We start from the raw sequence: 14,777 nt of genomic DNA on the forward strand, positions 1-14,777 counted from the left end.
TCACTACCTTGTTCAAAGGCATTGATAGCCGGGAATATTTGTCAAGTCTTGACATACTTGGCTGCTGTGGCGTCACGGCCCATCTACTCCTCTCTGTGGATCCTTTATGACACATACCCTGGGTAAATATACTAAGCTGGGGAGCAAACTCATTTCAGGATGCAGAAATAATATGATAGAGAGGCAGTTGATGTGTGTGGCTCAAAACAACCCCGATGATTCATGAGCTGGTGGCTAACTGCAAAGTGTCACTGGAGGTCAGAGCTGGCTGGCACCACACGCTCTTCATGAGGAGAGAAACACTTGAGAATGTTATAATAGAGAGACGTGACTCAGGTTCGGAAATGGTGTTCAGAGAGCACAAACCTCTGCCCATGACAGCATTTCATGGCTCTGTGCGTGCGCACCTGCGTGCAAGCAGGACATATTTGGTATTGCTGCATTCGTCAGGTCGAGAGGTTTATGCCAGTGCAAACCCTGTGCCTCTATGACCTTCCCATGCTGAGATATGGCCGTTTCAAATACCCCTATTGACAGTGAAAGGGGTAAATTTTTCACTCCTGTGACTAAATCTTAATAATGAATGGAGGTGAATGGCCTGTCGTGTTTGGGTTGCTCGTGGACCCACCCCGTGATTCGGATCCGCTCCAAAATGTAACGCCTTCTAAGTTGGACCATGCTACACGCTTCCACCGGGATTCCTGAAAACCGGTCTGGTAGTTTTTGCGTTATCCTGCTTAAGAACCAACCAACCAATGAACACATGCCACCGAAAACAAAACCTCTCACCCTACGCTGCCGCTGGGGCGGAGGTCATTGGCGATTTTATAGGGGGGGCAGGGGGGGCAAGTGCCCCCCCTGATTGGACAGCCCAACTCTGCTCAGATTCTTTTTTTCTTTTTCTTTTTTTTACTAATTATCACAATTATTAAATACATACTTGTGGTTTGTACCAGTTTGTGTTAGATCATCATTAATTTTAAAAGTGCATTTATTACTTAAACTAGGCTACCTCTAAAAAAAAATATATATATTCATAATCCACTAATGGCACAATTCGTCCGTCGAAAAAAAAGAGATCTGACTGTACTGCTCAGTGCTCAACAAGCTACAACTAGCCAACCTGCTCACAATGGCAAAAAGAGCTATACAAACAATTTACCACTTCTTCATAAAATAAAATAAAAACTGGCAATGCTAATGAAGAAGCTATCACTCGAAATGACAGCGCAGCAGGTGCAATCGAATGCAGAAGTGCTCCAGAGGCTATCGAAGCTAGCACTAGCACTAGCAACATCACCATCGGCGAGGAAGCTAGCACCAGCAGCCAGTTACAGTTTGATGTTGTGATGTTGGGTATGGCCTAGTGCATCAGGTGTGAACCATCATAATGTCAGCAAGACAAGAAGAAGAGACAAAAAGGGTAAATTTAACCTTACTAATTTACTGTAGATATTAAGTGCTGGGTCAGATTCTATAATGTGCCAGTGTTTTAGAATGATAGAATGAAAGAGCCAAGAGGGGAATACTGGATTAAAAAGGGACTCTAGGCTCAGATGCTCTGGATCATCATCACAAGACATTCTGCTTGTGTTACATTTTCAAAGCAGATACGTGCCCATGCAACCCATTTATGTTTGTACTGTCTTTGTTGAAAAAAAAACCCACATTCTCAACTCAACTCAAATTTTATTTGTAAAGCACATTTAAGACAACCGAGGTTGACCAAAGTGCTGTACAGCTCCAGAGCAACAAACACATCACAGCACGCAACAGAACACTACAATACACCAAACACAATAAGCAATATACAATACAGTACAATACAGGGGCCATCGGGTGTCCAGCTTAACCTGAGTTGAAGGCCTGGGAGAAAAAGGTGAGTCTTCAAAGCAGACTTCAAAATCTCTACAGTCTGGGCAGATCTAATGTGCCAGGGCAGACTGTTCCAGAGCCTAGGAGCAGACGCCCCAAAGGCTCGGTCACCTCGAGTCTTCAGCCAAATCTTTGGGACAGCCAGCAGCAGCTGATTAGAGGATCTTAGCTCTCTAGCTGGGGCATGAAAGTGCTGGAGTTCAGCAAGATACTGAGGTGCCAGTCCTTTTAGAGCTTTAAAAACAAACAACAAAATCTTGAAATCGATTCTAAAACGCTGATTCTACTTGTACTTCTGTCCAGCACCTAGAGCTCATCACTTTTGGATGTGCGTGCTTTTTAAACTGTAATAATACTGATGGTGCCAGAAAGCATATTGCTCATCTGGTCAGTATGTATAGGATTGAATGTTGTTTATTTGTCATATCTATACGATCGAGGTACAGTACCATGTACAATGACATGCTAAAATGATTATCAAATGTGGGCTAAGCACTGTCTGTGTACAGTCTAGATATAGTCCAACTATGGAGTAGCCAGATAAAGGTGACATGACAACCAGGTGGCGGTATCTGTACGAGGACAGGAACCTTAGATGACCTGTAACCTGGAAATCCTGCCTGACATTAAGTTGCCCTGGTGCCTTTAGGGCAAAATGCTCTTGTTGAGCAATTGTTTATTTACACAATGTGTTACTCTACGCTTCATCAGATGCACTTGGATTGGTCCCCGGGCACGGCTTATGCACGCTCCTACTATCTGCTCCCGGATGCCCTTGGGGGAAAGACGACTGGATGGGTGAAGAGCAAGAGACGCATTTCATTGGCTACCCTGATGCATGTGTGTTTGTGTGTGTTCCCTGTGTCACCTATTACCACATGTGTGCTTGAGTCAAGTGTACTAGCATGCCACATGAAAAATAAAGAATTCTTCCTCTTCTTCTTCTTTATCTACAATAATTTCTGCAATTCCCCCCTGGGGATCAATACAGTACTACCTACAATGAACATTGGTCATATTTACCTGCATGTCACTGTGAACAGCTCATCCTGCTGGTTCAAATGACACTGAATGTGCTGAATGAATGTAGCTGTTCTTAGCCATTAGACAAATATATTCCAGGAGCTTGCTCCAGGTTGCCTGTTTTAATATCTGTGTTGCTTTTATGGATCTGTGTGCTACTAACCCTTTTCTTCCTCCCCTCTCCCTAGTGCCTCTCTCTCTCCCTCCTATCTTCTAACCAGGTCCAGTGGATGCCCCAATGTCCCCAGCAGACCACCCTGAGTCCGATAGATACCCCTGTGTCTGCTGTGGAGGTCGTAGCATTTAGTTAGCACACACACACATACACAGACATACACCAGTCCACTTCCGGCTTTAGGCCTGGATCCTACCCCCTCCCTACCCCAACCCCTGCCTCTATCTGGGCCCAGGCACTTTCACGCACACAGACATACACCAGTGTTGGTGTATACGCCATGTCTCTCCTATTATGTTTTTAGCCTCTCTTACTCTGAAAATGTAATTTCATGTTATTTATTGCTTTATAAATGTTCTTAGCCGGTAGACAAACATACTCCAGGAGCTTGCTTGATCGCCTTGTTGAGAGGGGTCAGGGAATAATTTTTACATCTCACTTTTCTGGCCCCCGGGTGATACTGGTTTTTTGCTTCCCTCTGGAATAAGTAGGGGTGGGATGTATGCTCACCTCCCTTGTTCTCTGTAAAGCACATTGTGTTGCCTCTGGGTATGAAATGCGCTATACAAATAAAGCTTTGATTGATTGATTGATAGTTCACTCTTGGTAAAGTGTGTTTGTAAGTCAGAGGACCCAAGATCGAATGCAGCGTGGGGCAAATAAGAATAAAAGCAATACTGCAGAATGACGCTGCATAGCACAAAATCAGACCTGGGGTCAGTTGTTGAAAGAAATGGACAGGAAGACAGGACATAGATAAACATGCTTAGCCTAATGCTGGGTTTATTAGTGAGTTGGATAAATGAGACGGATTTGAAGTTGCACTGAAATGGACGTTTGAGAGAATCTAACTTCCGTAGTTTGACATATTTCCGACGCAAACAAGCTATGAGGGTGGGACATATGTTTAGAGGAATTTGATTGGAACATTGACTAGTGGACGGGTTTTAAGAACTTTAGACAGATTCGATAGAAGGATAGCGTTGATTGACGGGTGGATGTCGTGAGATTATTGGCCTAAAATCTAAGGTACCTGTTATCGTCATTGCACGTGACCTACCATTTTCCAGGAAGTAAGAAATGATATACTTTGATATAAGATTACAACAAAAGTAGAATTTTGTAATTTTTTTGGCATACATCGTTGAATAGGTGAACACTATGACCAATTATGTGAACCAAAATGGGACAGAATGCTTTTTTCATTTCAGTGCGACTTTAAAGAGAGAGAAGCAGAAACTAACAAAGTTGCAATCTAAAAAGCTGTCTCAGAGCGGAGGGGTGATCATCGCCTCCGGCGTATGCTCCTGTTGACCTTGCTGACCTCCGGTACGGCACACTCTGTCTTCACACACTGACACCTCTCGATGTGAATGTAGGAGTGGTTGACCTTTGACCCATCAGGACACACCAGCTCCACTTCCTTCTTACTGGTGGAGACTTCCTGGCAACAGGAGCAATAGCGCACCACGGCCATGGCGGAGTACCTAAACGCACACACACGTGCACACCACACGCATGCACACACACACATGCACACACACACACACACACACACACACATGCACGTACACACACACACACGCACACATGCACACACAAACACACACACATGCACACACAAAAGAGTATGGTGTTGTTATGATAATCTTTGATCGGAAAACCGACACTACCAATCAGAACCACGCCCTACATCTCCAATAGAGTGAAGGACCCAACTTACCGGAAATGATGTCCTCCAAACAAACTGGAGTGGAGGAGGAACAAAAAATTGTGCTCAGAAAATGGTGTGTGTTCGTGCGTGTGTACGTGTGTGTGTGTGTGTGTGTGTGTGTGTATGTGTGTGGTTGTTTGTGTGTGTGCGTGTGTGTGTGTGTGCACTGACTGAAGACTTTTCTTTTTTTCAGCTTTTTGTTAAATTAAATAATTATTCATTCATACACTGCAACTTTTATTCCTGTATTTTATTTTTCCTGCATTTTGTTTTAAATGTCTTTTTTTTGCATTTCGTTTTATATGACCATTTATGTGTTTCTTGCACTTTGTCTTGATGTCTCATGTAAAGCACTTTGAATTGCCTTGTTGCCGGAAAGTTGCTATACAAATAAACTTGCCTTGCCTTGCCTCTGACCATGAAACTGCATTGCTGCATTCATTAGGTTGGGAGCTTTATGCAAGTCCAAATCCTGTGTCTCTGTTACCTTAATATGTTGAGATATGACTGTTTCAATTACCCCCATTGACAATGGGTCCCTTACCCCCCCCCCCCCCCCCCCACAAAAAAAAAAGAATGGAGACGAAGGTGTTTACACGGTTTGTGGACCCGCCCCGTGATTCGGATCCCTTCAAAATGTAATGGGTTCTAAGTTGGACCATGATACACGCTTCCACAGAGTTTCATGAAAATTGGTCTGGTAGTTTTTTTTATCCTACTAAAGAACCAACGAATGAACAAACCAACAAACACACACCACTGAAAACATAGCCTCTTACCCTGTGCTGCCACTGGGGCGGAGGTAAACATTCACCGCCCCATTAGGAAGGACCGCCCTAAAGACGCTGGATTGGTTCTGCAATGCATTTTTTTTTAATCTCTCTAATTGTTTCCACCCACTTTAAGCGACGAAACCTGAAGGAATGTCTTCAGTCCCTAGTTGAGCGCAGCGTTCAGAGACTGACTCGGGAGTTGTTCCGAAGCCATCTGAAAGGGTCTCTAGACTCACGTTGAGTAGGTTCTGCATGAGCCGTCACAGGAAGTTACGTTGACCATCTGAGAGGAGCGACATCCGCGGTCCTCCAGATAGGCTGCCTTCTTGTCCGCCTTGCACAGGTTATGCGGCAGGGCACCTGGGGGCCAGGGAGGAAGACGACCGTAACCACAGGCTTCAGAGCAACCGTTCAGCATGCTTGGTTTTCAGTATACAGTATGTTCAGGTTGCAGGATAATCAAAGTGGAATACAAAACAGCTGAAGTTCGACAGACACTCACAAGCATGGCAGCAACCGTCTGGGGCAACGACCTCTGTCCCCTACAAACGACAACATGACAACATGAAACGCAGGGAAAAGTCCTCCTACAGTCATCAGTTGAACAAATATATCATGGCTGCCTCTCTGCCTCTCTATCAGTGAGGACTTTGGCTCATGGTCTCCAGTAGGTGGCAGTAGCCTCAGACTAATGTACTTTAGCTGGCCCTTGGTAATATATATATATATATATATATATATATATATATATATATATATATATATATATATATATTATGTGTGTGTGACCTACAGGTATGCAGTCCTCTGGGTGGAAGTCCGGGCAGATGGTTTTGGCTTCCACGGTGATGAACTGATTCATGATCGTCAAACACTCGTATTTGAGGCAGGGCTGCCCTGGGGCTGTCCAGACACTCCCAGGCTACACACACACACACACACACACACACACACACACACACACACACACACACACACACACACACACACACACAGGAGAGATGAACATGTCAACAGACAGGGAGGAGAGGGGGGCAGGATTAACATGATGCAGCTGTAACCTGAATCAAGGGTTTACTTTCCTCTGATAAAGTGGCATACATGTGTACAAAAGGAAGCAACACTGACACCAATAATTTGAGTAATTTGATAAACATTGAGTTTTTTGTTTCTTGTTCTTACTTACTGTGCATTTTTCTGATTCAATGGTTACTATTTATCACAATGTTACTAGTGAAACAGTGGCTCTAATACTGATCTGTTGTACACCATGTGCACCAGAGGCCCCATGTATGGCGTGTGGTCTGGGTGTGGGTAGCACCAGCTCTGACGTAGCCTCCCCTCACTACCTAAATCAAACCAAAGCTTCGCTGACTTGACACATCGGCCCTGCTCTGGCCCCCCCCCCTCCACACACACACACACACACACACACACACACACACCATACCGAGAGGATCAAGTATCATGTACTGACCTGAACAACGTGTGTGGTTGCGTCTGGCAGCATGATCACACAGCTGGTCTGAACACACTTCCCACAGCACTGACCCTGTACAGTGTGGTACTCATAGCCCTGAAGAGGGGATTATTATTAGTAGTAGTAGTAGAATAAGTATTGTAATAATAATAATAATAATAATAATAATAATAATCATAATAAATAATAATAATATATTATTATAATAATAATAATATAATAATATTGGTCCTTACCTGCTGGCAGTGTGTATCACAGACCACTGGATGACAGTCGAGGAGATGTAGGCGGCTGAAGACATCAATTCTGTCACCACACACACACTTTTGGCATCGGTCGTTAGGAACAATGTCTCCAGGCTGAGATGGACACACACACACACACACACACACACACACACACACACACACACACACACACACATTTAGATTCCTCCGTGTTTTCTAACTGAAGTCCATGACTGACCGATGGTGGTTCTTAATTTCTCACCCGATATTCATTGTTGTTGAATACACAGACATCCTTTGGCACTGCGGAGCGACAGAGAGGCATGCGATGTCAACATCTTGCTAACATCCTCCCCACTGAGACCCAAACGCATTTTCACACTCATTCATATCAACAGGCATGAACACGAAAGATGCAAACAATATTCTTACAGTAAGTGTATCCCCATAAGTAACCCCCCCCACACACACACACACATACTATCAGTCTCCCTCACCACATTTATATTTTGGGCAGCAAGTTCCCATGGTGTTCTCAATCCGGTAGCCGACAGGACAGGTGTCTTTGGTACGAGGGCACTTGCCACACACTGTTGGGAGATGAACAACCACTCGGTCACCATGGAGTAAAAACCAGGTGAACTAGGGGTATTTCACATATGAGATAGGTACTGTAAATGTTAGCAGAATGTATCGACGCTAGAATGTCTCAGTTAGTGTAACTGCGTTGCCCAACTCACACCACTGATATAACAGTCAAGTTCAGTGTGTGAGGGTAGGATTAGAATTATGAGCAAGGTTAGAATAGATAGATAGATAGATAGATAGATAGATAGATAGATAGATAGATAGATAGATAGATAGATAGATAGATAGATAGATAGATAAGGGGGTAGTAGCCTAAAAATAGGAATCATAGGGGCTATATACATCCATATGTACAGTAACTGTATAGTATAGAATAGAATAATATATATTCTAGAATAAAATAGAATAAAATTATATATATATATCGTGTTTGAGTTACAGGTCACTCACCACACAGTTCCTTCTGACAGCACCCGACCCTCTCTGTGACCTTGATTTGACCCGGCTGGTCGCAGAGGATGGGGGGCTGTATGGGGCAACCTCTTGGCCGGCAGACCACTGTCAGCATGTCCTCGTCACACGTGCAGTTCTGGCAGCCACTCACCCAAGTCTCGTTAGCCTGGCAACCGCAATTTCAGGGTGAGCATAACACGTCTGACAGATACTATGCACCAGATACGTATACCTGCAGACATACAGTGTATGCTACTTTCACACTTTAAGCCAGGTCAAAAAATGATGTCTTATTTACCTTTTTCCATTCACCATTTGGCATGGGGCATATGTCTGATGCACCACCACAAAAAGAGTCACTGGTTATTGGTTGAATGCACGTAATGATTAAAGGAGCTACATGTTTGTTGTTTCTGCATACATGTAAAGTATATCTATGTATATTAGCAAGCTAACCAGGTTCCAAGTCTGTAGTGTTTACAAAATGGTGCATGCTTTTGATGCGCGTTGCTGATTTTTGTAAACAGTGCAGACAAACCAGGAAAAACTCAACATGCAAAATCATCGGCAAAACATATGAGGTAAGGAAGTCTGTCACTTCACCAACCCTGCAGATTTAACCTGGTTAATTTGCTAATATAGATATAAAGATAAAAAACATTATTGTACGTATAGCACTTTTAAATATGCACTTAAGGTGACATGTTCAATTGTGTATGCAACCAGGCTCACCACAGCTGGTGAGGCAGATGCTGGAGTTAGGGCTGAGCAGCGTGGTGCCTGGGGGACAGTAGCAGCCTTCAAGGCTTATATCCGTCAGAGCACTGAACATGTTGCTGGTTAGGACGTACTTCAAATTGTACCTGCACACACATGGCCAACATTCTGTAAGCACCGGAGTAACTCACCAGCATTATAAACCCAGCCTTTCACCTACAACCCCATCCATCAACGCCACCCAGGACGAGCATACCTGGAATCACACGTCGGCTCGACCTGTGGACCGCATGCCTTATATATCTTTGGTTTATGGCACCCGTAGTCTGTGGGCAGAGAGACAGAATCCTAAACACAAGGCAAGTGACACCAGATTGTTATCAGAGAGAAAGAGGCTACCTGAGTCTCTCTGACTGTATCTCTTTTATTTATTTTTAAAGCTCTGTCTGGCAAGCTACAATTATACTTGTCCTCACTTTTGAGTTTTAGAGACATAGAACACTACACTCTCACTACACAGCAAACTCGTTCTCTTCTGTCCTGATACTCCTAGACCTGTCAGCAGCATTTGATACGGTTGACCACCAGATCCTCCTCTCCACCCTCGAGGAGAAAGGAGTCGCTGGTTCTGCACTCTCCCTGTTTGCATTCTACCTGACGGGCCGCTCCTACCAGGTGACATGGAGAGGGTCGATGTCGGAACCGCGTAGTCTGACTACGGCGGTTCCACAAGGGTCTGTCCTGGGTCCTCTCCTTTTTTCCCTCTACGCTACATCTCTGGGCTCTGTCATTCCCTCGCATGGCTTCTCCTATCACTGCTATGCCGATGACACCCAACTTGACCTGTCATTTCCCCCTTCTGATACACAAGTGGAGACATGCGCATAGCTGGGTGCTTGGCTGTTATGTAATGTACTTGAATTTATTTTGTTTTGTTGCATCATGTTCCTATTTTGTATGTGTTTTTTTTTTATTGTAGTCAGGGTGGCACTGAAAAAGAGAGCTTGCTCTCAATTTTCTTCCCTGTATAAATAAAGTTCTCAATTCAATTAAATGAGGGGAATGGCTGGTGGTTCACTGCCTGTGTGAAGAGAGACCTACTTACCACATGTTCCATCGGTGGCACCCCTCCAGTCCACACACACTCCTGCCATCGCACAGGCCTCTGCATACATCTGCAGGCTGGCGCAGCCAATGTTGGAGTTATTCATGTGACAGACGTCAAAGGTGCATCCCTCGTAGGAGGGCTGGTAGGGGATCACCTTGTGACACTCTTCGAACACCCTGGGAGATGCAAAGCTGTAGTGAGTGGACACTTACACCGCTAAGTTTGTTGTAAGGACCTGCTGGCCTATTGTCTCATGTCAGAGTCTTAATGGAAACATTGGTGTGTCATACTACTGCTGGTATTGACAGTGCCAGTCACGGGTTTAGGTTTCACTACTTAAATAGACAGCATTTAAAGAAAAAAGACGTGAAGATCAAAGCTTTCCACAATGGATGTCTCCGGAGCATATGTCGCATCATCTGGCCGGAAAGGATTTTCAATGAGGACATGTTTAAAAACACAAACTGTCACAATGTGGTGCTGGAAATTAAACAGACAATGTGGTGCTGGAAATTGGACCAGAACTGTATCCCCAAAGTAGCCTTGAGATGGACTCCACCTGGAAAGAGGAAACAAGGGAGGCCAAAACCAACCTGGCGAAGAACTGACCTCAGAAACGGCTAACCTAATTTGGGGTGAGGCACAATATGCAGCACAGGACAGGACCATATGGAAGCAGATAGTCGCAGCCTTATGTTCCTCAAGGAACAAAGAGGATTAAGTAAGTAATGTCATAATACAGAAAGTGTACAACTTAAGCGTACAACTTCTTTAAGGTACACAGAACACATTTAAAACAAGTTCCTAGTTCATCCTCACTTGCTCTTAAGGATCTTGCAGATAGGCGGGTGGCAATTTGGTATGGGGGGCGCATCGGTGGGAGGGGGCGGGAAGCAGTAGCTGTTGTCGTGCTCAGAAACGTGCCACTCATGAGCCATCTGTGGGCACGAGGAGATGACTTGCCCAGTGGGCAGCATGCAATCATTCTTCGGGTTGTTGTCACACGTACCTGCGGTTGACATCAAGATGTATTCCATTACTACCAGGATGAGTCCATGGTTAAGTAATACGTTATAGATTTTGGAAAATAATAGAATGAAACAAAGGACCTTCCAGTTCAGAGTGCTCTTACAGTGAAGGGAACAAAGTGTCATTAGAACTGGAGGGTGAACTTACCACACTGTCCCTCAGTGTTTCCGTTGAACTTGTCATATGGCAGGTAGATAGTGAACTTGATGCCAGAAAAGCCTACCCTGGCCTGGATTTTTGGGATGACCAGCATGGTCTCAATGCCGCTGTCCGTGATACGGAAATCAGCATTTTCATAGGCGAGGATGACATATTTGTGGTTGACCTTGACCTGAGATAAGAAATAAGGAACAATGAAAACTGAATAGTGACATGCTTCTCTCTCTAATAAATGTTATACGATTTACAAACATTAACAACTTCAATGACAGTACCTACTGATCCACTGAAACAAACCAAAAAAGATGCCAGTTACCAGGTTTGTGACGACTCCATCCTTGACTTCCTGAGTCATGAAGATCTTGTAGGACTGGTAGTGAATGGTGAGAGACTTGGGGCAGGACAAGCCGTCTTCGGCATCGCAGAAGTAATTATCAATGATCACACTAAAGTTGTACTTGGACAGGATCTCTTTGACTAACACGTAAGAGCAGTTTCCTTGGAAGCCATAATATGTCCCATCAAAGGTGACGTAGTGGGGATCACCCCAACCAAAGCAGATGCCTAGAGAAGAATCATTAGTATAATAATAATAATAATAATAATAATAATAATAATAATAGTAATAATACTACTACTACTAATAATAATAATAATAATAACAATAATAACAACAACAATAATATTTATAATAATAATAATAATAATAATTATTATTATTATAGTATAATTATTCATGGAATATACGTATAGATATAAAAAAGAGGTTGCAAGTGACAAGAGACAATTCTTGAATGTGTTGAACTTACATTGACACTGGTACTGGTGGCAGCATCCAGGTTCGTCATAAACCTTGACTGGGGGGTAGTTGTTTTCACAGACTATTGGCTTGGGAGTCTCACACTGAACATGCTCGATGATCACCTTACCATTGTCACATGTTCCGGTGGAGCAATTGTCAACTGTCCAAGTTTCACCATTCTACAAGGGGAAGAACAGTATGTTTAAAGTGCATCGATTCTGGCCTACGGTAATCATAAATGGATGGTCATATTCATTTTGAAAGATGCATAGACTTTGCAAATGTTTTTTCCACTATAAAACAAATATTGTGACATGCATTGTCACTATATAATACTAAGTCATCAGAACTGGCACTGGACAAGAAGTAGCCTACCTTTCTTGGTGGGCTTGTAAGACAGGGTTTATGTGTGGAGTGGGTGGTAGTAGGCAATGATGCCTGACTTGTTAAAGAGGTTTTAGGGGTTGTCGGTGGAGGAGTAGGGGTTGTTGTAGGAGGAGCAGGTGTGCCACATGGACTAGAAATTATCACTATTACACAATCTTTGTTGCAGTAACCTATGTAGCACCATCCATCGTGGTCAGACACGTTGTAGACAAGAGAATCTAGGCAAAGGAAGAAGATCATTGAATAATTATGCAATAGGAAATATGGTTTACTGGTTGAAAACATGTTTTTGAGGCACTCGGCAAAACTTACTGCTTGGGAATGTGGTATTGTTGTAAAAACAACTGCAAATTTGATGCTGTGTAGGTGCTGTAGGTCTAGGGGTTGTCCTGTCCGTAAATAATTTTTGCGATGTAGTAGGGACTGGGGTTGTTGGACTGGGTACACTAGTGGTGGTTGGTTTTTCAGTTGTTGTTGTAGGAGGCAGAGTTGTGGTTATTTTTGGAACAGTAACTGGGGTTGTTGGATGGGTTAAACTAGTAGTGGTTGGTTTTTCAGTCGTTGGGACTGTTGTGGTAACAGTCGTTGTTGGGACTGTTGTGGTTACAGTTGTTGTTGGGACTGTTGTGGTAACAATTGTTGTAGGCAGAGTTGTAGTTCTTTTTGGAACAGGAACTGGGGTTGTCGGACTGGTTACACTAGTAGTGGTTGGCTTTTCAGTCGTTGTTGGGACTGTTGTGGTAACAATTGTTGTAGGCAGAGTTGTAGTTCTTATTCGAGCAGGAACTGTGGTTGTCGGACTGGTTACACTAGTAGTGATTGGCTTTTCAGTTGTTGTTGGGACTGTTGTGGTAACAGTCGTTGTTGGGACTGTTGTGGTTACAGTTGTTGTTTGGACTGTTGTGGTACCAATCGTTGTAGGCAGAGTTGTAGTTCTTTTTGGAACAGGAACTGGGGTTGTCGGACTGGTTACACTAGTAGTGATTGGCTTTTCAGTCGTTGTTGGGACTGTTGTGGTAACAGTCGTTGTTGGGACTGTTGTGGTTACAGTTGTTGTTGGGACTGTTGTGGTAGCAGTTGTTGTTGTAGGAGGAGGCAGAGTTGTGGTGGTAGGTCCTTCTGACGGTGGTAAGATTGTTGTAGTGGGTGTTGTGGTAGGAGGAGGCTGAGTTACTGTAGGTTTACTAGGTTTAGTAATTTTGTTTACAGTTGAAGTTGGAAATATTGTGGTTGTGACAGTACTGGTAGTTGTCGGTGTGGCTGTTGTACAACTCAACACAGTCTTGCAGCACTTCACATTGATTTCATAGTCAAAGCATATTTGGGGAATCCCTTGGTCTATGTTCTTGCATATCAATCCAACTTTAGTGTTACATTCTACCTTTTGATTCAATTGTGACAATGGAACCCCAGGATAACGTACTGCTTGGCACTTCACCTCCTCTGGTTTTTCACAAATGTGTTCTCCAGATTGTATAATGTGTTTGATTGATTCGTTATCACCACCTTCTGGACCATATTGAGGGTAGTCCACACTGATCCAGCCTGACCAATCACAAGTTGTCTGACTAGCGCAGGTTGTTTTTGAAACAGGAACTGTGGTTGTCGGACTGGTTACACTAGTAGTGATTGGCTTTTCAGTCGTTGTTGGGACTGTTGTGGTAACAGTCGTTGTTGGGACTGTTGTGGTTACAGTTGTTGTTGGGACTGTTGTGGTAACAATTGTTGTAGGCAGAGTTGTAGTTCTTTTTGGAACAGGAACTGGGGTTGTCGGACTGGTAACACTAGTAGTGATTGGCTTTTCAGTCGTTGGGACTGTTGTGGTAACAGTCGTTGTTGGGACTGTTGTGGTTACAGTTGTTGTTGGGACTGTTGTGGTAACAATTGTTTTAGGCAGAGTTGTAGTTCTTATTCGAGCAGGAACTGTGGTTGTCGGACTGGTTACACTAGTAGTGATTGGCTTTTCAGTCGTTGTTGGGACTGTTGTGGTAACAGTCGTTGTTGGGACTGTTGTGGTTACAGTTGTTGTTGGGACTGTTGTGGTAAAAATTGTTGTAGGCAGAGTTGTAGTTCTTTTTGGAACAGGAACTGGGGTTGTCGGACTGGTTACACTAGTAGTGGTTGGCTTTTCAGTCGTTGTTGGGACTGTTGTGGTTACAGTTGTTGTTGGGACTGTTGTGGTAACAATTGTTTTAGGCAGAGTTGTAGTTCTTATTCGAGCAGGAACTGTGGTTGTCGGACTGGTTACACTAGTAGTGATTGGCTTT

General features: G+C 43.7%; 1 protein-coding gene across 1 annotated transcript; it reads right to left on the minus strand.

Annotated features, from left to right (window-relative positions):
- Positions 1 to 4,358: 4,358 nt before the first annotated feature.
- On the minus strand, positions 4,359 to 12,169 carry LOC311308438 (intestinal mucin-like protein; the record flags this gene model as incomplete). Its single annotated transcript, XM_084437397.1, has 12 exons — positions 4,359 to 4,560; positions 5,797 to 5,920; positions 6,063 to 6,102; positions 6,354 to 6,482; positions 7,038 to 7,112; positions 8,334 to 8,474; positions 8,607 to 8,641; positions 10,131 to 10,309; positions 10,953 to 11,142; positions 11,310 to 11,493; positions 11,638 to 11,798; positions 12,145 to 12,169. 12 exons carry the CDS (start codon positions 12,167 to 12,169, stop codon positions 4,359 to 4,361), a joined length of 1,485 nt encoding a protein of 494 aa, XP_084293523.1.
- Positions 12,170 to 14,777: the final 2,608 nt, after the last annotated feature.

Source organism: Borostomias antarcticus (genome assembly GCF_949987555.1).
Source record: "Borostomias antarcticus genome assembly, chromosome: 4".
Taxonomy (NCBI): Eukaryota; Metazoa; Chordata; class Actinopteri; order Stomiiformes; family Stomiidae; genus Borostomias; species Borostomias antarcticus.